The sequence below is a fragment of the Amia ocellicauda genome, chromosome 6 (genome assembly GCF_036373705.1).
Source record: "Amia ocellicauda isolate fAmiCal2 chromosome 6, fAmiCal2.hap1, whole genome shotgun sequence".
Lineage (NCBI taxonomy): Eukaryota > Metazoa > Chordata > Actinopteri > Amiiformes > Amiidae > Amia > Amia ocellicauda.
The window spans coordinates 48673239-48701222 of record NC_089855.1 but is presented as its reverse complement, the minus strand read 5'-3'; the positions used below and the strand labels follow the sequence as shown (position 1 = coordinate 48701222).

The 27984-nt window shown below is 53.8% G+C and overlaps 1 protein-coding gene and 2 long non-coding RNA genes across 5 annotated transcripts; 2 read left to right on the top strand and 1 right to left on the bottom strand.

Annotated features, from left to right (window-relative positions):
- Nucleotides 1–32: 32 nt before the first annotated feature.
- LOC136751658 (uncharacterized) lies at nt 33–4676 on the bottom strand. Its single transcript, XR_010817046.1, has 3 exons — nt 4489–4676; nt 3163–3339; nt 33–999 (listed from the first exon to the last, which is right to left on the bottom strand). It is a non-coding gene; the product is annotated as an uncharacterized LOC136751658 (long non-coding RNA).
- On the top strand, nt 4673–27194 carry myh9a (myosin, heavy chain 9a, non-muscle). 3 transcript variants are annotated; one of them, XM_066707444.1, is made up of 41 exons: nt 4673–4807; nt 10672–11019; nt 11579–11735; nt 12236–12263; nt 12383–12476; nt 13668–13685; nt 15234–15326; nt 15548–15611; nt 15735–15833; nt 15962–16105; nt 16187–16282; nt 16416–16687; nt 16833–17006; nt 17116–17289; nt 17397–17511; nt 18619–18809; nt 18972–19093; nt 19182–19251; nt 19377–19537; nt 19627–19735; nt 19817–19948; nt 20117–20323; nt 20406–20543; nt 20696–20819; nt 20903–21074; nt 21151–21363; nt 21501–21645; nt 21908–22114; nt 22199–22303; nt 22393–22545; nt 22638–22886; nt 23058–23270; nt 23577–23789; nt 23907–24068; nt 24163–24291; nt 24367–24455; nt 24542–24665; nt 24773–24981; nt 25089–25197; nt 25282–25454; nt 25590–27194. In XM_066707444.1, the coding sequence occupies exons 2-41, from the start codon at nt 10687–10689 to the stop codon at nt 25693–25695; spliced, it is 5886 nt and encodes a 1961-aa protein (XP_066563541.1). In that variant the 5' UTR covers nt 4673–4807; nt 10672–10686; the 3' UTR covers nt 25696–27194. The 3 variants fall into 3 exon arrangements, with proteins under 3 accessions (XP_066563541.1, XP_066563540.1, XP_066563542.1); XM_066707443.1 differs by having other exon boundaries at nt 13665–13685; XM_066707445.1 differs by lacking the exon at nt 13668–13685.
- On the top strand, nt 17518–18611 carry LOC136751659 (uncharacterized). The gene is made up of 2 exons (XR_010817047.1): nt 17518–17881; nt 18182–18611. It is a non-coding gene; the product is annotated as an uncharacterized LOC136751659 (long non-coding RNA).
- Nucleotides 27195–27984: the final 790 nt, after the last annotated feature.

Genomic DNA, 27984 nt, shown 5'->3' with positions numbered 1-27984 from the left:
GGGGTTCATGTGTGTGTGTGTGTGTGTGTGTGTGTGTGTGTGTGTGTGTGTGTGTGTGTGTGTGTGTGTGTGTGTGTGTGTGTATATGTGTGTATATATAGTCAGTGCTGAAGGTGTGTGTGTAGAGCTCATCTGCATACTGTGGACAGTTCTGGGCTCCACACTTCAAGAAAGATATCGCTGCTCTAGAGGCAGTTCAGAGGAGAGCAACCAGACTTATTCCAGGTCTGAAGGGAATGTCCTACTGAGAGACTGAGGACCTGAACCTTTTCACCCTGGAACAGAGGAGACTACGTGGGGACTTGATCCAAGTCTTCAAAATCATGAAAGGCATCGACCACATCAAACCAGAGGAGCTTTTCCAGATCAGCAGGGGGACATGGACCCGGGGACACAAATGGAAATTGGGCTTCAAGGCATTCAAGACAGAAAACAGGAGACACTTCTTCACACAGAGAGGCGTCACAATCTGAACAAACTCCCAGTGATGTGGTTGAAGAGACAATTTGGGAAAATTCAAAAACAGACTGGATAGGATCCTTGGATCACAAGCACGATGGGGCGAATGGCCTCCTCTCAATTGTACACTTTCCTATGTTCTGTGTGTTTAGTGCTGAGGGGGGTGTGTGTATGTGTATGTGTGTTCAGGGCTGGGGAGGCTTGTGTGTGTGCAGTGCTAAGTGTACTGAACACTACCATACACACACTGGAGAGGTGAGGGGGGGTGTGGCAGTTGCTCAGCGATGTCATTCACATTCCTCTCCTCCATCAGTCAGAGCACATCTGTCCCTCCCTCGTCTTCAGAGGCAATTAGCATTCCACTGCAACGAGCTGCTCCCTCCTGGCCTGAACTCATCTGCCCCCTGAACACAGACACCGCACTCACCTGCCCCCTGAACACAGACACCGCATGCTCCTCACTCCATTCAGTTCAATTTGAGGTGTTTTGTCGCCGTGACCATTGTCAGAAATGTTTCCAACACAGATGACCTATCGAGACTGAAATGCAAAAGGAAAGATGTGTATTGCTATATATGCTGAGTCATTGAAAAATAATTCCAGGGTTTCAAACTGGAATAACTTGGAAATTCCAGAGTTCTTTTTCGTTGAGTCTGTGTATACAGTGTGTATATGTTACAGCAGGGAAATCATGAGCCAGCAGGCACAGATAATAATACACTGAGTGACTGATACGGATATAGAACAAATAGCACAGGAGAAGATATACATACTGATTCATAACAACAAACACAAAGTGGAAGGGAATACTTAAAAGAAATGTATAAGAATCATGTATATATTTGTTACACATGCATACATAACTAGAGAAACATGTTAGCATTGAGTCATGGACTAATGAACCAGAAATGTTCAAAAACTGCCCCCCAGAGTGCTCCCTGCCTGCCCCTCGGGCTGGGACGCCCTGCTGCACTGGGCCAAGTCCCCCTCTGCCAGGAGTTTCATTTGAGTTGTTTATCCCTTTCTCTCTATATATCCCTTTCACAATTTCTCTCTATCTCTTTCACTTTTGTAACTCTCTTCCTCTCTTTCTCACACCTTCTCTCTGCATCTCCCTGTGCAGTGTACTGAGACTGAGCTGGACTAAACACAGGCACTGTTCTCTCTCTGACAGGGATTGGTGTGGAAAATGCAACACAGATATGTAATTAGTTTATATTGCTGTAATCAAAATAAAAAGAATCTCTCTTTCTCCCCTCCATGTTAATTGAAGTGCGAGAGGGAGGGAAGGCCTGTGGAAGAGAGGAATGTGAAGCTGCAAATGTAACTTTACACCTCTTCCGCTGAGACAATAGACCACACCCCCTCCCTCTCTCTCTCTCTCTCTCTCTCTCTCTCACTCGCTCACACGTTCGCTCACACAGCTCTGTTACCATATAAGGAAGAAAAGAAAGCGCAGCCAGCGAAAGACTAGAGAGAGAGAGCGAAAGAGAGAGAGTGACAGGGAGCGGGGAGACGCTGACATATACAGGCAAACTATTGAAATTCATAATACAAACATCTCTATTTGGCAGTTTTACAAGAAACAAAATAAGAACAGGAAGTACACATAAATTAGTAACAGCTCTTAATGCCAACATAATGTCTGTGTGTTTGTGTGTGTCTCTGTATATCTTGAAGTGTCTCTCTAGGGGCAGTATGTTTACTTTTGAACCAACAGATAATGACAATAATAATACAATAATGATAACGTCAGCACTGTCTGGTCAGTTCAGTGGAGAAGTCTGTCTAGTGACCTTTGACCTGACGAGGTACAGACGGGTGGGGGGCTGCATTCCTGGAAACTAAGTCAACAACACAAACAGCCTTGGTCTGCACTGCTGATAACAGCACTCTCACACACAGGTACACACAGACACACTGAAACACACTGATACTGAGTGGTACACAGACACACACTGACACAGAGAGGTACACAGACACACACTGACATACAGATAAGTACACAGACACACACTCACACAGAGTGGTACACAGACACACTTACACACTGACACACACTTACACACAGACACACACTGACACAGAGATGTACACAGACACATTGACACACACTTACACACAGACAGGTACACTGACACACAGAGAGGTACACAGACACATACTGACACACAGAGATGTACACAGACACACTGACACATACAGACAGGTACACAACACACACTGACACATAGAGAGGTACACACACACTGACACACAGATAAGTACACAGACACACACACTCACACAGAGATGTGCACAGACACACTTACACACACTGACACACAGAGTGGTACACAGACCCACACTGACACACACTTACACACAGACAGGTACACAGACACACACTGACACACGCAGCCTTGGCCTGCACTGCTGATAACAGCACTGACACACACTTACACACAGACAGGTACACAGACACACAGACACACACGCACTGACGCACAGAGAGACACACACTTACACACAGACAGGTACACAGACATACACTGACACATAGACAGGTACTCTCTCTATATGAGAGAGGAGTGTAGGTGATGCGAGGTGAGGTGAGGCACTGCCATATTTGGTAGTCTCCCTTTCTGTTTATCTCATCTCCATCCCCCACCTCTGTCTCTCGCTCTCTGTGAGTCAGTGGGATGTGAGCAATGTCCTCCTCACCTGTACAGGGATTATGGCAGGCAGCCATTGTAGAGTCCCCCTCTCACTCCTCTATCCCTCCCTGCCTCTCTCTCTCTCTCTCTCTCTCCAGGTGGCTCAGCACACCCTCATGTATTTGAGTTTGAAATTCGATACAGGAAGAGCAGGTCTGGAACTGCAGGGACTGGAATCCATCCACTGTAACAACACACAGCAACAACACACTGTAAACTGCACAGCAACAGCCCCCAGCAAAACGCCCTGCAACAACACACAGTAACACGCACTGCAACAACTCACAGTAACACACACTGCAATACACACAGGAACACAGTAATACAATAACTCACTGCAATAACACAGTTACACTGTATCAACATACAGAAAAACAGTAGCACTACTCTCTACTGTACTACACACAGCAACATTGTAACAGGGAGACTAACTGGGATACACAGAGTAACACAGTAACACCAACACTGTCACGGGGTACTACACACTGCAGCCCTCTGGGTAACACACACTGTTTTAGCATAGCCCTGTAACGTCCTCACTGTAAATGTCGGTGCTGCTGTACTACACTGTGCCGGCTGGGCTGTGACACTGTGCAGCTGGCTCCGGTTATATTGTCTGATGTCCCAGTGTGTGTGTAGGGGGGGCTCTCACCCTCTCCCAGTGTTTCGCAATCCCAGCCCTGCAGAACAGAGGTTAAAGGTCACCCACTTCCCTGAGTGCTTCCAGATGTTGGGAAGACAGAGAAAAGGATAGGGAAGGAGGGAGATAAGGACAGGGAGCGAGAGAGAGAGGGAGAGATTAGGGGCTCAGATTTACTTTGATGTGTAGAACCTCGTGAAACTGTGTCTCTGTGCACATCACTGTGTTGTGCAGCTTTTGTTCTGTGCTGTACAGTACGTGTTTTTCAGTGTTGTGTAATGTTTACACACACAAGTCTGTTTTGAATTTGCTGCCCAGGGAGCCAGACTGATGGCGTCAGACCCCAGAGCCTGTGATCAGAGACAGAGAGATGGGGGAGAGAGGAAAAGAGAGAGACTGGGAATAAGATATGAAGAGGTGCGGGAGAGCTGTGTGAGTGTGCCAGTGGGTGTGTCAGTGCAGCAGCACAGTGCTGGACTGTAACTGACATTACAGGCCAATCCACTGCTGTCCTGTCAGTGAGCTGTGTTGGCTGCTGGTGACTGGTTATTGGGAGTAGTAGTAGTATACAGATACATACACAAACCCAGGACAGACCCTGACTGGGGGCTCTGGACTGCTAACAGCAACACTGTTTTCCCGGGGGCCGCTCGCATTTTCTTATATGGTAATAAAAGCCAATCCCGCACATACCTCAGTAATTAAACACTCGCTTATCTCCGCGTCTCTCCATCCGGCTCACACTGCGCCCCGAGTCCCGCCCCTTCCCTGCCCCGCCATTGGCTGAGCCCGGCCCACTGCGAGAGTCCCGCCGGCTGCTGATTGGGCGCGGAAGGCGGATGCCGGCGCCGAGGCCCCGCCCCCCCCCCGCCGGCCGCGCCCTGCCGTGCGAGACGCGAGACTCCAGAGCCCGTGAAGAGTCGCGGCGACAGACGCGCACAGACTCCCGTCCCAGCGAGCAGCGACCCGGACACACACTCACTGCCGACCTCCCTGTCCTACAATCCCGCAGGTAGGGCGCTCACGGTCCGCCGCCAGGTAGGAGGGCGCGGAGTCCGGCTGTGCGCTGCCGTCCGGTGCCGGCGCGGTGTGTGAGTGAGTTGGTGCTGGAGGTGCGGGGCGGGTGGGCGCTGCTCGGGTCTGTCTAACTGCGCAAAGAAACCGTAGAAGTTAGTGCAGGAAGTGATCCATGAGGGAGAGGGAGGGAGAGGGTTTGAAGCCCAGGCGGTCCTCGCTGTGGCCGGGGTGCACTGAGCCCGGGCCGGGCCGGGTGGAGTGAGGCTGCGGGGGAGCCCAGCTCGTAGAGGTAGCTCTTGCAGTTAGACTTTGCCCGTGGGGGCAGGGCGGGTGTGCGCTGCGGGCCGCGGCTGTCGGCGGGCGGTGTGTTCAGCTCCGCTGCTCCGCTTCCTCGCTGCTCGCTTGCCGTCTCACTTCCTGCTGTAACCGCGGCCCCCAGCCGGTACTGCACTGCGCATGCGCACTCGCCTGCCTGCCATCCGTCCGAACCGGTTCGCCTCGGGCAGCTGCGCGGCCGCTCTCGGCCCAGTAGGGCCCGCACGCCGCACCCGGGCCGGCAGAGCCCCGCTGCAGGCCACAGGGCTACCAGGCAGGAGGGCTGCTCGCTGCAGGCCGTGTTTAACGTGCCGAGCAGGACTTCCTGTCCCGGTGTGCGGGAGCGGGCCGCTGCGGGGCTGCCACTCGGTGGTCAGTGCTGCTCCCCTCGGGTGCACCGGTGTGACTGTTTAGTGGATTCTCGGATCTGTGTGTTGGGCCGGGGGTTCCTGGACATAAGTGTTGTCATTTCCTTTCGACTCCCCTGGTTGAGTGAGCTCGGTGCCCTCCGTGCAGCCCCGCAGACGCGTGTGTTGGTGCGGGATTGGGGATGATGTCATAGGTGTGCCCTGCCCGCACTCGAATTCCAGAACGAACTGTGTTGCTGGCGGGGCTCGCTTCCAGCCGCGGCTCTCCGCCTCGCACTTCCTGGTTGGGGAGCGTAGTTCACTGTGCACAGGGAGGAGGCAGGGGCAGAGTCCGAACTGATAAGTCAGATATGCCTTTGTACTAGTCTGAAGACTTGCTATTTAGCAGTGGCAACAGGACTGTGTGTTTTGCGCCATTAAAAGTCAGTGTAGTGTGTAGTAATGTGTAGTCTTCACATTATGCCCCTTTTCGGTCTTTGTATCCCTGGATGAGGTAATGGTGTTTTCAAAAGCTTTCTGGTGTCTGTTTATAGAAGTGCTCAGTCTTTGTGTTCAGGTCATTGCAGTGTTAGGCCGACACTATGCCCGCTATAGCCAGAGCAGACAGCCTGACGCTGCATTGACCGAGTGAACAGGAACTAGGACTTCATGTGCAAATCCTACCCCCCCCCCCCCCCCTTCCTCCCCCGACACCTGTGCGGATGTGGAGTCTTTTGAAACAATATCAGGAAGTCGAAACGCAGTTGTCGCTGTGTGTTTGTGTTGTCGTTATCGCAGGCTGCACAGCGCTGGTCTGCTGGCTGTTGCTCTGCTGTGGCACTGTCTGCCCCCCCAGCCCAGCTGCTCTTGCTGTATAGAGCAGGGTCCCTGTGCCCAGTACTTGCCACTGTGTCTGCTGGGAGCTCACCGCCTGACCCCACTCCCACTCTGATCTCCCGAGCCACACACTCGCACAACCCACAGTCAAGCAGGAAGTTGCAGTAATTTCCTGTGTATTGAGGCTAGTTCAGATGACTGTGATCTCTCTAAACAAACTCGGCCCGTACTCCTGACATCATCGCTAGAGGATTTCTGTAGTCTGGAGCTTGTGGACCGGCTGTCCATGCCCTTGGTTAGGGAATCTGTCACAGTCATGGTGCCTATGCCCTGGGGTTGGGCAGGGACTGTCAGTGTTATGGGGCAGTCTCGGTGACAGTGCTCTGAGGTCGGCAGCTCTGTGTTGCGATCAATCCCCCATCAATGCCCCCCCCACAGAGATCCTGCCTCTATAATTAGAGCTGAGTATGGGGGGAGGCACAGATTGCATAATAAAACTTTGAGAGACAGACAAGCAGGCTGTGCCCTGGGCTGAGTGGCCTGTAGTGGGGCTCCGTTAGTACATTGGCTTCCCCACCCTGCAAGTCTCTTAATTAAAAACACATTATTGATGACTAATGAGATGGTATTGTTTACTTCTCTTGTTCTTGTGCTCACTCCCCATATATTGAGGTGTAGAGGAGCCGCTGTGCTGATTGCTGGAGTAGAGGTGTGTAGAGGAGCACAGTGTGGGGAGTAGAGAGTGAGGACTAGAGGTGTGTAGATGAGCACAGCCCTGGGTGTGGCAAATAATGAGATTCCTGCAGCTCCTGTGTCCAGACACGCCACACTGCCACATTCCTTTTTTCTCTCTCTCTCTCTCTCTCTCATAAATCCTCTCAGGAAGAGTACAGACTGACTGTGATTGTGTGTGCGAGTGTAATCATGTGTATACAAGTGTCTCTCGTAACTGACTGATCATAGAATCTCTTGCAGTAACTTTTACTGCCAGATCCCGGTGTTGTGTTTCAGGGGGGCTGGCGCACCAGTGTTGTGCTGTGCGTGTCAGGGTGTGTGTGTGTGTGTGTTCAGGGGGGTAGCAGTGATTTTCCTCCTGAAAGAATCTGTGCCCTGCAGCCATACATGTGGGGGCAGGGGGTGTGCAGGCTGTGTGTGTCCTTTCACAACCTCCACTATGTGCGTCTCTAGATTTGATATTTCTTGGCAGATGCACACAGATGCCCTTATCCAGGGGGACTTACAATTGTTACAATAAATCACATAGCTATACAACTGTGGGTAATTGTGTATAGAAGTGTTTTTATTGGAGCAGTCCAGGTACAGTGCCTTGTCCAGGGGTACAGCAGCAGTGTCCCCCACCTGGGATTGAACCTACGACCCCACCCTGTTCAGTCTTTCGGAGTCCTGACCGCTGCTCTGCACTGCTGTGTGTGTGTGATGTTAGGGCTGCTGGGGGTCACCAGGCTGGGATACTGGAGAGAGATGCTGAGTTCCTCCTACTCTCGGTAGCATGACTGAAGCCTTAAAGTGTGTGTGTTATTAATGGCCAGTCTGTAGACCGAGGGACAGGTAGTGGAGAATTAAGACACACTGTACTGATGGGAGAGACGGACAGGTGTTGTATAGGGAGAGACATGCTAAAGAGGGAGTGGACATGGGTATTAACCTGATACCTGCATTGACATAGTAAGTCATGCTCTTCAGTGCAGAGGGAGAGTGCATCTAGGAGAGATGACTGATATGAAAAGCATAGGGAAAGTGGCAGCTGACTCCTTTGTGTAAATGAGAGAGGTGTGGCAGCAGGCACAGCAGAGTGGTGAGTTCACTGACCCAGGGACACACTCGCACACAGACCCACTGGCCTGGCGCACTGATTGTGCGTGCATGTTTCTCTGTTTTTACACACACACACACACACTGTACGAGCAGTTACACCCTCTGGGTACACAGTGACACACGCACTCGCTCTGTTGTGCACTTTCTTTGCCTCCCTTCCTCCCTGTCTGTTTCTCACTAAACACACGCACTATTTAAAGAACGGTAAACAAAGTGCGCACACCCATTCTTGTCCCCCCCTGTGCTGAAGTAATGGTGCGATCCACAACAATGGCCTGCCCAGGTGAGGGCTGTGCCCATTGTGAGTGAAGGTGAGGGTTGGGGTGTGGCAGCCGAGCAGTTGTTTGCCTGCAGGTGCAGAGCAGGCAGGCAGGTTTTGTGAATTTCTCACTAGAGATGATTTGAGGCGATCTGCAGTAAACCAGGAGGTAAACAGCAGAGCAGCACTGAGGGGCCAGCTGCAGTCCTTGGGGAGGGAGAGAGGTGCCGTGGTTGTGTGCAGGCCGAGGCACAGGGCTGCAGTGCAGAGACCAGGGAGAGGTAGACCCAGGCTGTGCTGCTGTGACTGCCTGCAGTGCTGTGACACTGCATTGCTATTGCTATTGCTATGACATGGTGCTGAGCTGCTGTGAGGGAGAGAGAGCAGGATGGCTGAAATTCTCTCCATATCAGCTAATGAGTGGGAATGGCAGGAATGTGACCCTGGAGGACTGGATAAACAGAGGGAGGGAGGGATAGAGCGAGGGAACTGCAGTGGATTACAAGGGTCAGAGTATCTTTAGATTCATGAGAGAGAGAGTGCTGTACTGAGTTGAGCAGGCAAGTCCAGTTTAGGGCTGGGCTGTACACCGGTTTTATGGTTTACTGCGGTTTCAATGGCATTCCTGTCATGCTGCACTGCGATTGTGGTGATTACGGTAATAAGGTACAGCCCTTTCTGTGACATGAGCCCTGCTGGTCCTGCATTGCTTAGACCTGTAACTGCATTGAGATCATATTAATCTCCTCCTATACAGAGTATATGAGACTCACAGGGCAGGCCCTGATCATTAGTTTGGTCAGTGTTGAAGATCTTCCCCAACTCGCAGAGTGTGTGACACACAGGTCGAGTGCAGAGCTGTGCTGTGGATGTGAGAAAGGAGCTCCTCTCTGTGGATGCTTCATGGCACTGCTTTGTGCTCCTGGTGGGAACATCAATGACCAGTGCCCTGTCATGTGTGGAGACATCTCAAAAGTCACTTCTGTATAGTCCAGGTATTCCCGCTTTGCTCAGTTGGCTGGGCATGGACTTGTTATTGCACAAACTGATTAGGCCTAATTTAAAAAAAAAAAAAAAAAAAGTTAAAATCATTATAACAAGCCGTGAAACTAAAACTCTCAACTTGCACAGATGGCATAGCAGTAAGATGCTATGTAACTTAAAAACAATTATTTAAATCCACAGTGAGTCAAGTCAAATGGCACATATTCCTTAGATTAATCTCCCCCGAATAAAGTGTTGAAAATGGTAGATCTGTTTAGCTTCACAATTGTTCTTCCAAGAAAAAAGACCACGCTAAGGAATACAAATCCTTCTAATGGGCTGCAAGTGAAGGTCCTGATGGAGAATCTACAATGAACCCAGAGGGCACAAGTCCAGATATTTTATCATTGTTTTAGTATTTTTATTAACGGCACATTTATAGTGGTATTTGTCACATTTTATTTTTCATTGTTTGTGAAACTCAGCCTCATTAAGTCAGTTTATTTATGATCCTGTTTAGCACAAATTGTTCCAGAACCTCTTTTATCATGCATTGCCTTTAAATCAATATTTGGGTTTTAAGCAGAATGACTGATTACTTCTCCGTTCTGTTTACCAACTAATAAATTGCACTTTTTCATAAGTTAGTTCGTTCCTTGGTTTTATCTTCAGTGTAACAGAATAGCTCAATAATACAGCTCCTAACAAGACCAGGCGTGCAGCGCAGCATGCTTTGAGCTGAGGCTGAATATTAATCATGAGGGCTGCCCTCTCTCTGTTCCTGCTGTCTCTCCCTGCCTTTCATTAAATAAGCTGCATAGTATATTAAAGGTATTTAGCTCATTTTCTTCAAAATGTAGTAGACCTATAGGGAATTGAGTGGCCTGATCTACACGGTGATGTAGCAGATAACCGCAAGGACAAACACTGCGGTATCGTACCATGCCCCATGTCATTCAGCCCCATGCCATCGACCGGCCTGCTGGAGCCCCCTGCGGAGAGAGCTAGTGCAGTACTAGAGTACAGTATTGATCTGTGTGCAGTCAGGCCTCACTCCGCTGTGTTCAGACCCCCCCCCCCCCCATTACTCGAACACCCCTCACCCTGTCTATTTATCTGCAGCTTTCATCGCTGCTCTGGGCTGGGCAGAACCCTCACTTCCTGTTGTTCTGCACTGCTGACAGAGTGAGGGTGGTACAGGGAGTCTCTACTCGACCTCTGTTACACCCGGGGCGCTTCTGTCTCTCCCAGTGCACCATTAACCCCTCCTCTCTCCCTCAGGTGTAGCCAGTTGCCATGGCGCAGCGAGACGTGGACAAGTTCCTGTATGTGGACCGCAACCTGATCAACAGCCCGCTGGCGCAGGCCGACTGGGCGGCCAAGAAGCTGGTGTGGGTACCGTCACAGCGCGATGGTTTCGAGGCGGGCAGCGTGCGCGAGGAGCAGGGTGACGAGGCCGTGGTGGAGCTGGCAGACAGCGGCAAGAAGGTGCGCGTCAACAAGGACGACATCCAGAAGATGAACCCACCCAAGTTCAGCAAGGTGGAGGACATGGCAGAGCTCACTTGCCTGAACGAGGCCTCTGTCCTGCACAACCTGAAGGAGCGCTACTACTCTGGCCTCATCTACGTGAGTCACAGGGCGGGGCGGCACACTCCCCAGACACACGGGGACACACGCATAAATACACTTGCATTTGGCCTTGCACACTAACTCTCACTCGGAGATGTGTGTCCAGCAGGAATAAACAGGAAGTAAGATAATGCTCTGACTCTACAGCCATGATAGAGACTGACAGACGAGGGAGGGGCGGTGGGGAGACAGAGGTCGTGAGATAGAGGGGTAGGAGCCAGGGGAGAGGCATGGAGGAGGGAGAGCACTGGAGGCGACAGGAGAGTAGTGGAGCAGGAGGTCAGTCCTGCACATCTGGGACAGCTTTCCAACATCTGGAGCTGCTCAGCCCCTAGAAGAACTGGAGACGGAACACAGTTCTGCACTGTGGGAGAGGGATAGGCTGTGGGGCCTGGGAGCGATTGCGAAAGAGTGGGGGTAGTGAGGAGTGATTGTGAAACAGCCAGAGTAATCGGGGGTGGAAGGGGTTGGGGAGAGGGGGGGCAGGCAGAAAAACACACGAACGCATGCGCACACACTGTCCCCCGTGTGTATTAATCTCTCCCTCTCTCTGCAGACCTACTCAGGACTGTTCTGTGTGGTGATCAACCCCTATAAGAACCTGCCCATCTACTCTGAGGACATAGTGGAGATGTACAAGGGCAAGAAGAGGCACGAGATGCCCCCCCACATCTATGCCATCACCGACACGGCCTACCGCAGCATGATGCAGGGTAAAGCACTCCTGCCCGCTGTGCTACACACTGTACACAGTCCCTGTCCATCACTGACATAGCCTACTGCAGCATGATAAAGGGTAACACACTACTGCACACTGCTACACACTGCACACTTACTGTATTGCTCAGGCACTGTCCATCCACAGTGTGATGCAGGTCAACACACTCACTGTGCTGCACATTCTCTGCACTGCACAGTGTTGTCACTGTGCCCCTAATGGAGCAGGGAGGGCAGCTGTACCTGGTCGGGTGTTCTGCTCGTTAGGGCTCCTAATTGCCTCATTAGCCCGTCTAAGTGCAGCCTCATTTCCGCACAGCCCAATTGCAGGATATGAACTTCCTGTCTGTGGCGTCTGGACTTCCCGTTTCAGAGCAAAACGGAGGCAAGAGAAGAGCACACAGTGCACACTCACACAATTGCGTGCACACTGACGCAGTTCAACTCTCCCCCTCTCACTGTGTATTAACTCTCACTAACTCTCTCTCTCCCGCAGATCGTGAGGACCAGTCCATCCTGTGCACGTGAGTCTGACCTCTGGCTGTTCTACGGTCTGGACACCGCCCCAGACGGGCAATGTCAGGTTCACAGCAGTGCTGTGATGTGCTCATGTGTGTTGCTCTCTTTTCTCTCACTCCCTCAGAGGGGAGTCCGGTGCTGGGAAGACAGAGAACACCAAGAAGGTGATCCAGTACCTGGCTCACGTCGCCTCGTCTCACAAGACCAAGAAAGACCAGGTAACCCCTCTCTCTCCCCCTTCCCCCGTGGTCTTTGTTTTGCAGCCACTGGAGCAGGAAGTTAAAACAAGTCCCTGCAGCTCTCCTGTGCAGCAGGCCCATGCCTGTCCTCCCTTTACTCCCCCACCCTCCTCCTCCTCTCCACTCTTCTCCCCCTCAGTGCCTGTATAATCCTGTGAGTGTTGTAGTGGCTGTGACCACCTGAGGCCACCAACTATGCAGATTAGCCCTGTACTCTGACAAATGGCTGAATGTGCAATTCTCTAGCTCAGAGTTGGAAGACCCTACATATCTGAGTAAGACATTGTTAGAAAGCTACAGGTCTCTAGTTTCAATGAAGCCATGAACCATGTCTGTATCTTGTAGTTTTTATAAAAATTTTATATTTCTGGGATCATCGACGATCCGAAAATAAGGTGGAGTGTAAAGGGTTAACTATACTACACTAGAGTGCAGTGTGGAGTAGGCTGTAGTAGCTGCAGGGCAATGTGGAAGGAAGGTTTGAACTTCTCTTGCAAGGCTTCACAGCTGGTTTACTTAAAGAAGGTATGTCAAGATTAGTGTTAGGCCAGGAGGTGCCTTGGACTTGGATTTTTTTAAAGGTCTCTTCCCTTATCTATCCATTAGCCTGGGAACTGTCATCCATGAACAGAGCTTCTGCTTAGCTTGCTCTAAAGATAATCTAGAAATGTCTCTATTATAACCATACTTAGTTTATTTTTTTGTGCCTGTCTTTTTGTATTGAGTTAGAGCAACTTTTGTATCGTTTGATTCAGTGTTCCTTTGTTGATTGCAATGCCTTTATTTAAACAAACGCACTCACCCGATTGAAAGCTGAGTCTCTTCCACATAGGGCAGTGTGGAACAGGCTGTAGTAAGGGCAGGGCAGTGTGGTGTGGAGCAGGCTTTCGTAACTGCAGTGTGGAGTAGGCTGTAGTAAGGGCAGTGCAGTATGGAGCAAGCTTTAGTAACTGCAATGTGGAGTAGGCTGTAGTAAGGGCAGGGCAGTGCAGTATGGAGCAAGCTTTAGTAACTGCAATGTGGAGTAGGCTGTAGTAAGGGCAGGGCAGTGTGGTGTGGAGCAGGCTGTAGTAAGGGCAGTGTGGTGTGGAGCAGGCTGTAGTAAGGGCAGTGCGGTGTGGAGCAGGCTGTATTAACATGGTTCCGCTGTTCTCTCCTTGTCTCCAGCAGACGGCCGTGCTGTCCCATGTGAGTCCCCTCAGTGCCCTGTGCCCGCCTGGGCACTGTCCTCTTTTTGCCACTGCTGCACCCTCTCTCTCCATCTCTCGGATCCTCCCTCTCTCCTCTACACTCTGCGTGATGCTTCCTCAGTCCTCTGACCCCAGCCAAGGGCTGCCTCATTGGCCAGATGGTCACTGTCCTGTATCAGTCCCCTGTGCAATTCTGCGTGTGAGAATCACTTGGAACCACACACTCTGGCCACTAGGTGGCACTGTGCTGCCCAGAGACTGGCGACAGACTGCTGTCCCCTCCTCCCTCCCTCTCTGGACAGTGAGAGAATGGACAGTCTCCTGTCTCCAGTCTAGTTGCAGGTCTTCTTTTCTCTTCCCATCACACTTCTCTCTCGCCCTCTCGCTGGAGCGCGCTCAGTGTTGTCAGATGCAGAGCAGTGTGTAGACGGGAAGTCCAGGTTTGTTAGCCAGTAAGCTGCTGCAATATAGCTGGAGCTGCAGTGATCGGCAGAGGCGAGAGCAACGCACAGTGAGTGGCAGGGCCGTCCCGTCTCCCTCTTCCTGTGTGGAGGAACCGGGGGTGTTTCCCTGCAGCCTCGCTCTGGTCTCTGCCAGAATCTCCGCCAAGTCGTCTGTCTGCCTCTGTGTGCGTGGAGTTGTGTGTCCAGCAGCGCGGCGTGCCTTGCTGCTGCAGCCTCGTGTTCACCGCGTCCGTGTCGGTCTGTCCACTGTTTCGTGTTTGTGTGTCTGTGTGCCAATTGTCTGAGTGAGCGTGAGTGGGGTTTGGATAGAGCTCATAATCGGGGTCATGATGCTGTGGTGCAGTTAGTCTGCAGGCAGATTCTCTGCTACAGCAGAGATGGTATCAGATGGGGCCTATAGGGGAGTGTATAGGAGGCTATAGGGCAGTGGTGCCCAAACACAGTCCTGGAGAGCCCCTATCCAGTATGTTTTGTCAGTCACCCTAAATTGCTAACTTCAACAGACTGGGACCTCATGGAAGTTTGTTTAAAAGGGTAGTTAATTTTCCTTTTCCCAAATCTGTACATAACTTAATTTCCAAAATCACCTGCTTAATTGATCTCATTGAAATGGTTCCAGGTGTTGATAATTGTTACCTGTAAAGCCTGTTGGATAGGAGCCCTGGAGAACTGGGTTTGGGCAGCACTGCTATAGGGGCATCAGTGAGGATAGGAGGCTATAGTGGAGTCTATGCCATCCTGATCTCTGCAGCCAGCGTGTGTCTCTCTGCATGGGGCTCTCTGGGTCGCTCTGGGTGAAGGGTGAAAGGGTAGAGGCACTCACACCACCACCGCCTGAGCCATTAACCTGCGGGGTGTGGGGACTAATGCAGCACTGAGAGAGTGCCCACTGTCTGCTTCTGTACTGGTGTTGGTTTGGTCTTGTGTGGTGACTGTAACTTTGTGGACCAGTGTGCTGGACAGCAGGTAAGTGGCTGGTGTGAGTTGTGGCATGTTTGTGCATCAGTGGAATGTGCATCTGTGTGGTGTGCGTACGTGCGCCCCTGTGTTGTCCTGAGTGCATTTCTACCTCTGTCCACCAGGGGGAGCTGGAGAAGCAGCTGCTGCAGGCCAACCCCATCCTGGAGGCGTTCGGGAACGCCAAGACCGTGAAGAACGACAACTCCTCCCGCTTCGTAAGGCCCGCAACTCCGCTCAGCCAGTTACACTGGACACACACACACACACACACGCGCCCCTCCCCTCAGCCAGTTACGCCCAGTGCGTGCACGCACGCACACCTCCTCCCAGCCGGTTACTCTGCTCATAAACATTTCCTTACTAATTGCAGTACAGACCCGGGCTCAGTAATGCTCAGGGCTGCTCATTAATGCCCAGTAATGCCCTTTCTCTGCAGGGGAAATTCATCAGGATCAACTTTGATGTGAATGGCTACATTGTGGGTGCCAACATTGAGACCTGTATCCTTACTGCGGAGAGCGCACAGTAATGACTGTGTGAATTGGGTGGGGTGTGTGTGGTTGAATAGGCTGTGCAGTGTGGGGGGTGTTGTCTGTGTCGTTGTGTCCCTGACTCCTGCGCAGACCTGCTGGAGAAGTCGCGAGCGATCCGCCAGGCGAAGGACGAGCGCACATTCCATTTGTTCTACTACATGATGACTGGAGCCGGGGACAAACTGCGCTGTGAGTGTCTGTCTCCGGGAGCCCCTCTCTTCAGCGGATCTAGTCTCTGTTTTAATCCCCCCCTTCCCTTTTCTGTCAATGTGCATTATCCTCTCTCTCTCTCTCTCTCTCTCTCTCTCTCTCTCCAGCGGAGCTGTGCCTGGAGGGCTACAATAACTACCGCTTCCTGTCCAATGGCAATGTGACGATCCCTGGCCAGCAGGACAGGGAGCTGTTCCTGGAGACCATGGAGGCCATGAAGATCATGGGTATCCCAGAGGACGAGCAGCTCGGTGAGTCTGTCCGTCCCGATGAACAACTGCTTTTCTGTGTTCTATTGGTTGTGTGTTGAATGTACAGTCTCTCTCTCTCAGGACTGTTGAAGGTGGTGTCTGCTGTACTCCAGTTGGGCAACATGAACTTCAAGAAGGAGCGCCACTCTGACCAGGCCTCCATGCCTGACGACACAGGTACCCCTCCCTCTCTTGACTGCATTGGGTATTTGTGTATTAATGTCCTCTCAGGACAGGGTTATAGTCCTGTGCTGTGTTCCCCTTCCTTCTCCCAGTGCAGCGTGCATCTCTAATCTCCCTCTCCCTGCAGCCGCTCAGAAGGTGTGCCACCTGATGGGCATGAATGTGACGGACTTCACCCGCGCCATCCTGTCCCCCCGTATCAAAGTGGGCCGGGACTACGTGCAGAAGGCGCAGACCAAGGAGCAGGCGGACTTTGCAGTGGAGGCGCTGGCCAAGGCCACCTACGAGCGCATGTTCCGCTGGCTGGTCATGCGCATCAACAAGGCGCTGGATAAGACCAAGCGGCAGGGCGCCTCCTTCATCGGCATCCTGGATATCGCCGGCTTTGAGATCTTTGAGGTATGGGGATGCGGGAGGAGGGGAGTGGTATGGAGACTTGGAACTGGAGTCCGGGGCGGGAGGTGGGGAAGGGAAGCCCTCATTCTTCTTGTCTTGTACTGCTGGCCGGTGAGCAAGTGTTCACTCTCTCTCTCCCTCTCTGCAGCTCAACTCCTTCGAGCAGCTGTGCATCAACTACACCAACGAGAAGCTGCAGCAGCTGTTCAACCACACCATGTTCATCCTGGAGCAAGAGGAGTACCAGCGCGAGGGCATTGAGTGGAGCTTCATTGACTTTGGCCTGGATCTGCAGCCCTGCATCGACCTCATCGAGAAGCCGGTGAGAATGGCCACTCTGTGTCTGCAGCCCTGCGTGAAGCTCGTCAAAGTAATACACTGGACCTTGTGTCCCTGTATTGTCTATTCCTGACTGTGAACCCTGTCCCCAGGCCAGCCCCCCGGGGATCCTGGCCCTGCTGGATGAGGAGTGCTGGTTCCCCAAGGCCACTGACCGCTCCTTCGTGGACAAGGTGGTGCAGGAGCAGGGCAGCCACCCCAAGTTCCACAAGCCCAAGAAACTGAAGGACGAGGCGGACTTCTGCATCATCCACTACGCTGGCAAGGTGACACATGGGCTTATGCACGTGCTCTGATGCAGGCACACGGTGACCTCTGCCTCGTATCCCAGCACTAACCTGTGCACACTGACTCTCCCCCTCTCCCCTCTCAGGTTGACTACAAGGCAGACGAGTGGCTGATGAAGAACATGGACCCTCTGAACGACAACGTGGCCACGCTGCTCAACCAGTCTTCAGACAAGTTCGTCTCTGAGCTCTGGAGAGATGGTGAGAGAGGGAGGGGGAGGGAGTGGTCCAGAGTTTAATTTAGTGTGTGTTTGTCTCCGGTCCTGTGTGTGCGTGTTACACTATCACAGGTTCTCCATGCTGCTGCTGTCCAAGGATTTATGGTTTCAGGTGTTCACAGGAGCTGCAGGTCCTTGGGATTCCCACTGCACTCTCCCCTCTCGTTTTTTTGAGATTGGTTGTTTAACTCTACGTTTTTCTTCTCCTGCTGCATTGTTGTGGTCTCTATCTCTGTCCCTGTCACACTCCCTCTTTCCCTCCTCTGTCCATTTCTCCTCCCCTCTCTCAGAGGTGCAGAGTTGTCAGAGAGCCTATTTCTATCAGCGTTTTCCTATTCTCCACCTCGAGCCAGGTGATCTTCTCATTTTTCTACATTGTTTGCTTTTTTTTCTATTCCTTTCCTCCCCTGAAACTCATCCTCTCTTGCTCTCTCCCCCTTCATTCCTGACTCAAATACCAGCTCACAATCTCCCTCGTCTGTGCTCCTTCTATAGTTAAAATAACTTCATCTGACTGTTTTGTCTAATGTTACTTTCTCCTAAGTCTTATGAATTTAAATAAGTGGTTAATTCCGCTTGGTTTCTCCTTTTATTGAATTCTCCTTTTCTCTCCTCCTCCCACTCTCCCTTTCTCTCCCTCTGTGTGGCTGTAGAGGAGGCTGCCCCCCGGTGCTGGTGATGGGTACTGCAGGCAGGGTATAAACTGCATGGTGTGCCAGTGCTTCTGTGTATCACTGTACTTCCTGATACTGCGACACACTGACGGTCTCACACACACTGACTGCTACACATGGACACTGAGTCCCAGAGATGCCTGCATTTACTTCACTCGTGTATTTTGGATATATTCATCACCATTCAACCCCTCCCATTCACTCACTCCTCTCTCCACCCTGTGTGTGCGCGTGTGACAACACTGGTTTGCTGTGCTGAGTCCTGCAGTCCCCCCCTCTGTGCCTGTCTCAGCGGGGGGCCGGAGAGCAGGGGCTGCAGGTCCGAGTGACCTCGTCGCTTTCACGACCACTCACTGCTTCGTTGCAGGGCCAGAAATAACTGTGTGTCTATCCCCTGCCCCCACTCTCTCTCTCAGTGGACCGCATCGTGGGGCTGGACAAGGTGGCTGGCATGTCGGACGCAATGCCTGGCGCCTTTAAGACCCGCAAGGGCATGTTCCGCACAGTGGGGCAGCTGTACAAGGAGCAGCTCGCCAAGCTCATGGCCACCCTGAGAAACACCAACCCCAACTTTGTGCGCTGCATCATCCCCAACCACGAGAAGAAGGTACATGCATACACAACAGACGCACAACTGTACACGCTGCTGTGTATTACTGCGCACACGCAGAGTATCGCCAGCCTCGGTAACCGGAGCCAGGCCCCCGAGTCGGGCCTGTAGGTCCATGTCTCGCTCTGCACAGTCTGATCAGGAGCTCTACCCCCACAGGCCGGGAAGCTGGAGCCTCACCTGGTGCTGGACCAGCTGCGCTGTAATGGGGTGCTGGAGGGCATCAGGATCTGCAGGCAGGGCTTCCCCAACCGCATAGTCTTCCAGGAGTTCAGACAGAGGTAATGCACTGACTGACACCGACACACTTACATGGTCTGACTCGCGCTGTCCGACACTGACATCTCTCTCTCTCTCTCTCTCTCACAGGTATGAGATCCTCACTCCCAATGCCATCCCCAAGGGCTTCATGGATGGGAAGCAGGCCTGTGTGCTCATGGTGAGGCCTGTAGCTCCTCCTGTCTCTCCTCCTCTGCTCACCCGTTCCCTGACCCCTGTGTCCCTGCTGTGTAAAAATGTATATATGGGGTGGTGTGTGTTGACCGCTCCAACGCTCTCCCTCAGGTTCAGGCCCTGGAGCTTGACCCCAACCTGTACCGGATCGGGCAGAGCAAGGTGTTCTTCCGGGCCGGGGTCCTGGCCCACCTGGAGGAGGAGCGCGACATGAAGATCACCGATGTCATCATCGGCTTCCAGGCCTGGTGCCGCGGACACGTAGCCCGCAAGTACGTACAGCAGTAACAGTGTAGTAGCACTGGAGTAGGACTGTGTGTCTTCAATGCTGCCTCACTGACGTTACCTCGGTCTCTCTCAGGGCCTTTGCTCGGCGCCAGCAGCAGCTCACGGCCATGAAGGTGATCCAGAGGAACTGCGCTGCCTACCTGAAGCTGAGGAACTGGCAGTGGTGGCGACTGTTCACCAAGGTACCCATCTCTCCATGCGTCTCCCTCAGTCTCCTTCTGGCCTGAGGAGCTCCTCTGAACCTCTCCCTCTCACTCTCTCAGGTGAAGCCGCTGCTGCAGGTCAGCCGGCAGGAGGAGGAGATGCAGGCGAAGGATGAGGAGCTCCTGAAGACGCGGGAGCGTCAGCTGCAGACCGAGCAGCAGCTGCAGGAGATGGAGATGAAGCAGAAGCAGGTACTGAGCCTGACAGACGGTGGGCTGGAGACGCTGTCCTCCACACGGGGACACTGGACTACACACTATACTGTAATCACACTGACTCACTGGATGGCTCCCTGTACTGACGCCCTGATGTACACAGTCTACGTGGCCTGATCCCCTCCCTTTCCCCTCCCTGTGCAGCTCCATGCAGAGAAGCAGCAGCTCCAGGAGCAGCTGCAAGCCGAGACAGAGCTGTGCGCTGAGGCAGAGGAGATGCGCTCCCGCCTGGCCGCCCGCAAGCAGGAGCTGGAGGAAATTCTGCATGACCTGGAGGCGCGAGTGGAGGAGGAGGAGGAGCGTGCCGCCCAGCTGCACGGCGAGAGGAAGAAGATGCAGCAGAACATCTCGGTGAGGCACCAGAGAGACCCCTGCTGACCGTGTGCATCTGTGCCTCTCTGCTGTCTCTAACCCGTCTCTCTCTCGCTCTCAGGACCTGGAGCAGCAGCTGGATGAGGAGGAGGCCGCGCGGCAGAAGCTGCAGCTGGAGAAGGTGACCATGGAGGCCAAGCTGAAGAAGGTGGAGGAGGATGTCATGGTGCTGGAGGACCAGAACAACAAGCTGCTGAAGGTCAGGGGGTGTTTTGTTTTCCAGGGGAAATGTTTTGGGCAGGTTCCTGGGTGTGTAAATGTGTATCTGAGCGGTGCTGTCTGACAGTGTGTGTCTGGGGTTATGTGGGGTCCCAGTGATGCTCTCTCACAGCTCGCTCTCCCCCCCTGCAGGAGAAAAAACTGTTTGAGGACAGGATCTCGGAGTTCACCACTAACCTGGCGGAGGAGGAGGAAAAGTCCAAGAGTCTCCAGAAGCTCAAAAACAAACATGAAGCCATGATTACTGACCTGGAAGGTGAGTGTCTGTCTGTCTGTCCTGTTGGTCTGTGGCCCAGTACAGTGCCGCAGGGCAGTGCATTAACCCTCTCTCTCCCTCAGACCGGCTGCGCAGGGAAGAGAAGCAGAGGCAGGAGCTGGAGAAGAACCGGCGGAAGCTGGAGGGTGACTCGACGGAGCTGCATGACCAGATCGCTGAGCTTCAGGCCCAGATCGCTGAGCTGCGAGCGCAGCTGGCCAAGAAGGAGGAGGAGCTGCAGGCTGCCCTGGCCAGGTATCTTCCCTCTCCTCTTTTCTCTCCCCCTCCATTTACCCATCTCCCACTCTATTAACCCCTCTCCCTCTCACAGGATCGAGGAGGAGGCGGCTGCGAAGAACCAGGCCCAGAAGACAATCCGGGAGCTGGAGGCGCAGTTGTCAGAGCTGCAGGAGGACTTGGAGCTGGAGCGCGCAGCACGGAGCAAGGCCGAGAAACAGAAGAGGGACCTGGGGGAGGAGCTGGAGGCGCTGAAGACCGAGCTGGAGGACACGCTGGACTCCACCGCCGCACAGCAGGAGCTCAGGTACCCACGATGCATGAGACATGGACACTCCAGTGTAGAGACTGTACTGGACTCTAGACACCCTGCTGTACAGATGAGTGTAAATGCACTGGACTGTAGACTGCAGTGTAATGTCTCTGGCACCCCCCACCCTGCAGGGCCAAGCGGGAGACTGAAGTGACGCAGCTGAAGCGCACACTGGAGGAAGATGCGCGGGTCCACGAGCAGCAGGTGGCTGAGATGCGTCAGAAACACTCGCAGGCCTTCGATGAGCTCAATGAGCAGCTGGAGCAGGCCAAGAGGGTCAGTACTGCTCTATTACATGATCTATAACACTGAACAGCTGGGGCAGGCCAATAGAGTGTCATACCCTGGCCCAGTACTGATACTCCGGAAAGCCCATGATGCACCATCAATGTGACGCGTGGCACCTGTGCAGTGCCGTTAGCCCATGCAATGCCATGCTGTTCCACCGTGTGGGTGTGGTGGGCTGGCACCGTGCATCACCCACAGTCTGTGCAGTGCTGGCGGCCTGTGACGCGCCTCTGCCACTGTCCCCCCCTAGAACAAGGTGTCGGTGGAGAAGGCGAAGCAGGCCCTGGAGAGCGAGCGCAACGAGCTGGCCATCGAGGTGCAGACGCTGCTGCAGGGGAAGGGCGACTCGGAGGCGCGCAGGAAGAAGGCCGAGACCCAGCTGAGCGAAGTGCAGCTCAAATATGGCGAGAGCGAGAGGCATCGTGCCGAGCTGGCGGAGCGTGTCGCCAAACTGCAGGTAAGGGGGGGGGTGCTGATTGGGGGGGCCAACTGAAGGCTGTCTGAGTGGGGCGTCTGGATGACTCGTCTCTCTCCCTCTCAGTCAGAGCTGGAGAACGTGAACACTGTGCTGGCAGACTTGGAAGGGAAGTCCATCAAGGCTACCAAAGACTGCTCTACTGTGGAGTCCCAGCTGCAGGACGTCCAGGTACGGCACAGCACTGAAATGCACTGCGTATGTTTGCGTGTGTGAGTGCACGTCTTCTGACACTACTGAATCTGTACACACTCTTATAGGAGCTGCTAAATGAGGAGACGCGCCAGAAGCTGACGTTCTCCACGCGCCTGCGGCAGCTGGAGGACGAGCAGCACAGCCTGCGGGAGCAGCTGGAGGAGGAGGAGGAGGCCAAGAGGAACGTGGAGAAGCAGGTGCTCACCCTGCAGTCCCAGGTGCGTGTCCGCCCCCCCCCGGTTGGATCCACTCCCCTGTCCAGTGCAGCTGTCCTGTTGACTTACCTCCTGCCTCTCTCCCCTTTGCCTAGCTGGTAGATATGAAGAAGAAGCTGGAGGAGGGCGCCGGCTCCCTGGACTCTGCAGAGGAGGCCCGGCGGCGTGTGCAGAAGGAGCTGGAGGGGGCGTTCCTGCGGCTGGAGGAGAAGAGCTCTGCCTACGACAAGCTGGACAAGACCCGCACACGGCTGCAACAGGAGCTGGATGACATGCTGGTGGACCAGGACCATCTGAGGCAGATTGTCTCCAACTTGGAGAAGAAGCAGAGGAAGTTCGACCAGGTAAACGCACTCCTGTACACCCTCGTATTAGAGCAGGCAGACAGTCGCACATCTGGGTGCACACCTGTATACACCCTGATACAGCCTGGAGGACCAACACATGATTTAGCAGGTCGAGACACCTGTACTATGTTCTCACAGCAAGCCTGACCCTTACTCTCCCTCCCTCAGATGCTGGCGGAGGAGAAGACCATCTCAAGTCGCTTCGCAGAGGAACGCGACCGGGCCGAGGCTGAGGCTCGGGAGAAGGAGACCCGGGCACTGGCGCTGACCCGTGAGCTGGAGACCATGACGGACCTGCGCAATGAGCTGGAGCGGGCCAACAAGACCCTGCGGGCTGAGATGGAGGACCTGGTGTCGTCCAAGGATGACGTGGGCAAGAGTGTAAGAGCGGTTATTGCACCAAGGCCCTCATTCTGCTGGACTTCCACTATTACTGACCTAATAGGATCTGGTCTCGTCCAAGGATAGCGTGGCAAGAGTGCGTTACTGCAGGATTAGACACTGGATACTGTTATACTGTTCTACAATGGTTATTGCAACATTACACTGACTACACTGTTATACGTTGGCTGATCCTGTACTGACTAATACAGACACTGATGGAGCTACAGCACTGACGGTCACATGGCCACAGTACGCGCTCCCTCTTCCCCTCGCTGACGCAGTGCGCACTCCCTCTCCCCTCAGGTGCACGAGCTGGAGAAGGCGAAGCGGGCGATGGAGCAGCAGCTGGAGGAGATGAAGACGCAGGTGGAGGAGCTGGAGGACGAGCTGCAGGCCACCGAGGACGCCAAGCTGCGTCTGGAGGTCAACATGCAGGCACTGAAGGCCCAGTACGACCGCGAGCTGCAGGGCAAGGATGAGCAGAGCGAGGACAAGAGGCGCCAGCTCATCAAACAGGTGCTGCTCGGTTGCTACTCGCACTGTACCTTACTCACCACGCGCTTCTCACACTATAACACTACTGTCCACTGGACACCACACTGGACATTGTTTATTTGTGTGTCTCCCTTCCAGGTGCGGGAGATGGAGATGGAGCTGGAGGACGAGCGCAAGCAGCGCTCGCTTGCCATGGCAGCAAAGAAGAAGCTGGAGCTGGACCTGAAGGAGCTGGAGGCGCAGATCGACATGGCCAACAAGAACCGCGACGAGGCCCTCAAGCAGCTGCGCAAACTGCAGGTAACACACGGCACAGATGCACGGCTGCGCAGTGGGCCCCACAGTCTGGGCTGAGCAGCAGGTAAACCCCCCTCCCGCCCCCTGCCCCCCCCAGGCACAGATGAAGGACATCCTGAGGGAGCTGGAGGAGACGCGCCTGTCCCGAGAGGAGACGCTGGCCCAGGCCAAGGACAACGAGAGGAAGGTCAAGAGCATGGAGGCCGAGATGATCCAGCTGCAGGAGGTCAGTGCGCGTCTGTCCGTCCGTCTGTGTGCGTGTCCCCTGTGTGCGCCCCTAACACCACCTCGGTCTCTGCAGGAGCTGGCCTCGGCGGAGCGCGCCAAGCGTCAGGCCCAGCAGGAGAGGGACGAGCTGCAGGATGAGATCAACAACGGAACCAACAAAGGGTGAGAGGAACTGCACAGCAAGTGTGTGCGTGTGTGTGTGTCAGTGGCGCGTGCTGTGTGTGTAAATGGTGCGCTGTGTGTCTCAGAGCCCTGGCCCTGGAGGAGAAGCGCAGGCTGGAGGCCCGTATCGCGCAGCTGGAGGAGGAGCTGGAGGAGGAGCAGTGCAACACGGAGCTGGTCAACGACAGGCTGAGGAGGGCTGCCCTGCAGGTATCACTGTGTACACTGTCACTGTGTCACACTGTGTTGTGCCTGGCGCGTCGTACCGTGCCCTGCGTGGGACGCTGTGTGACGCACCCTCTCTCCCCATCCTTCAGACGGACCAGGTGACGGCTGAGCTGACTGCGGAGCGCAGTACCTCCCAGCGTCTGGAGGGGGCGCGATCGCAGCTGGAGCGGCAGAACAAGGAGTTGAAGCTGAAGCTGCAGGAGCTGGAGAGCACCGTCAAGTCCAAGTACAAGGCCAACATCTCTGCCCTGGAGGCCAAGATCGCTCAGCTGGAGGAGCAGCTGGACATCGAGACACGGTACGGGGAGCCCAGGCGTGGGGCTGTTGGGTGTTGGGGGGGGGGGGGTAGGGTTACTGTACATGGGGGAGGACTGGGGACTGTACTGAGGCTCTCGGTCTCCACAGGGAGAGGCAGCAGTCCTCCAAGCTGGTCCGCCGCTCGGAAAAGAAGCTGAAGGAGGTGGTGCTGCAGGTGGATGACGAGAGACGCAACAGTGAGCAGTACAAGGACCAGGTGAGTGACCCTACATACACTGTGCCCTGACTGCGCCCTGCCCTGTCCATTGCCCTGTGCCCTGACCGCCCTGTGCCCTGGCAGGCTGAAAAGATGAACAGCCGCGTGAAGCAGCTGAAGCGGCAGCTGGAGGAGGCAGAGGAGGAGGCCCAGCGTGCCAATGCAGCCCGCAGGAAGATGCAGCGCGAGCTGGAGGACCTGACTGAGAGCGCCGACTCCATGAACCGTGAGGTCAGCGCCCTGCGCAGCCGCATGAGGTGAGTCACGCAGCACTGAGCAGCCCGGGGGAGGAGGGGGCCCTAACAGGTCCCGAGACGTGTGTGGACTCTGTCTACTGTGGACATATCAATGTCTGGATGTTTATAATTGATTAACGAGCTTCTGTCTCCCAGGCGCGGGGACCTGCCCTTCAATGTGCGGCGCATGATGAGCCGGGGGGTGGACAGTGACGAGGAGGGCGAGGTCAAGAGCGAGAGCAGCGAGCCCAAACCAGAGTGAGGCTACAAGTGCCACCCACTGGCTGGAGGATGGCCACTGCGCACCTGCACACCTCACTCACACACACGGACACAGACACAATCCCAGCAACAAATACTCACACTGACGTACACAGTCACCCTAACAGTCTGTCACACTGACCCTCACATAGACAATCTTGCCCCAGCTTGCACACTTACCCCCCCACAGCACAACAGTCTCCGCCACCCAGCACCTAGGGTCTTAATTGGCTCTGATTGGCTGGATGTTAATTCGGCATCCCTAGCTCTCTGATAGAGTAACCATCTTGAGTGGGAGCTCCAGTGTGAGAGACTGCAGGACAGTGGCAGTGGAGTCTGGGTGACACACACACACACACACACACACACACACAATATCGCACTCAGTCTCTCTGCCCTCCCTCTCCATTCCTGCTTGTTATTACTCTCATCCCAGGCATCCCCTCCCCCCCTCAAGGCCGAGGCTCTGCTTCTGAGGGTCACGGGGGTAAACTCCAATCTGACCTCCGCTGTGTGCTCTGACAATCCTGCCTGAGCGAGAGGGAGGGCCGACAGCCGCGACGCACGCGCTCACTCTGACCGACGCACAATGGCTGATTCTCCCGCTATCTCTGCTCTCGCTGGTATTATTGCCGATGGTATTTTGAAAGCACGGGCCTGTCGGACGGCCTGACTATTTTTCTACTGTCGGTAGGGGGTCACTGCCTCCACCTCTAATCGCACAGGGACCAAATAATCTTGCGCTGTTCAGATAGTTAAAGCCAACCTCTCCGATGTGGTTATATATATTTTTCGCTTTTTTTTTTTTTTTTCTCATGTAATCAGGTTATATAATGTTCATATCTGTATCTTCCTCCATCTGTGTAGTTAATCGATGCACCCGTACTCTTGTATCGCTGTGTGGCTGTACTGCACTGCTGCCAGTAGAGGGGGCTGTACTCCACTGCATCTCTGCACTGCTCCATACTGTACTGTACTGTACTGTACTGCACTGCACTGTGCTGGACTACATGCTTCAGTCACAGCTGGTATGATCGTGTACACACGTGTCCACTCGCGCAGACGCATGCATCAGCAACACGGGTGGCTTTTCTTGCAGCGCCGACCATTGGACACCGCTCACACACACGCATGCAGTATCTAGCACACGTAAACGGTTATAGCGGCTTGCTACGCGTGGATCTGCACACCTGTAGGCATGTGCGTGTGCTCGCACAGTCCGTACACTGGCCAAGAAACCCACTTGCCTTTTAACACTCACTGTTGGCCTCAGGGTCTCTGGTTGTTAAGCTTTGTGGTTTCTGTGCAGGTGTCTCAGGGCGGGCGGGGAGGGCCTCTAGTGCAGTCGGACAGGTCTCTCTACTGGGAGACTTGATCAGTGATCACGGATGGAGGGAAGTAGAGAGAGGACTGTTCCCGCAGCCCCCAGCCACCAGTGCCTGTGAGTCCTGCTGCTCTGGACACGGCTGCCCACCCCCCACTCATGCATCTCCCTGTATCTCTCACAGTGTATTTCTATTACTACTACTACTATTATTGGGTTTTGCCTTTTTATAGTCCTATATTAAATGAAATAAAGAAAATAAAATTAATCTATGTAAAGAGGCTCCTCCTGCCATGGTGGGGGAGAGGAGGGCAGTGGGGGGGGGGGGGGGGAGGTGGAGAGGGGAGGTTGGGGCCTCTTTTTTTGTACCTGGTTTAGAAAGTGCCTTACTGTCCTGTCTGTACCAGCCTGTCCCCCTACCCTGAGGGAGGGGGGGCCCTGTTATACTGAATAAAGATGATCACCAACCCCTGTCTCCGCCTGCCCTGTGTGTGCTGCTCTTCACCCAGAAGTGTTATACTCTCTCTCTGTCTGCCTTCACCTTAAGCACACTGAGGACTGAACACATAGTGCTGGAGGTCTGAATTCCCCCGCTACCCACTGTGGAACTGCGACTGTCTGATCCCCTGACACATACCCACCCCCTGACTGACTGATCCTTGATTTGGTGCCTTGAGTCACAGGCCCATCTGAATCCTCAATATGTATATAACAGTACTACAGAATTCTCCAACACTGCACTACAGTGCATTACACTGTTGTACAACACTACAGTATTTACAAGTTGCCAAAGACGGACAGACACAGGACAGGTCAGAGAGAGGTATCTTGTTTTCCTAGTTTCAGTCAGTCTTCGCATTGCTCATTTTGTTTTAACTTCGCCTTAATTGAAGTTAATCTTGTTAATCTCCCAAAAAAATGCTAAATTTAGAAGCATTTGGCCACTACAGTGTCAGGTTTGCAGAA

Bases quoted from the DNA above. Each gene is read 5' to 3' on its own strand.
- myh9a (XM_066707443.1), top strand. From the start codon at position 10,687: ATGGCGCAGCGAGACGTGGACAAGTTCCTGTATGTGGACCGCAACCTG. The intron at 19,736-19,816 runs GTACCCATCTCT...TCACTCTCTCAG, and splicing joins GGTGGCGACTGTTCACCAAG to GTGAAGCCGCTGCTGCAGGT. The intron at 21,075-21,150 runs GTATCTTCCCTC...TCCCTCTCACAG, and splicing joins CTGCAGGCTGCCCTGGCCAG to GATCGAGGAGGAGGCGGCTG.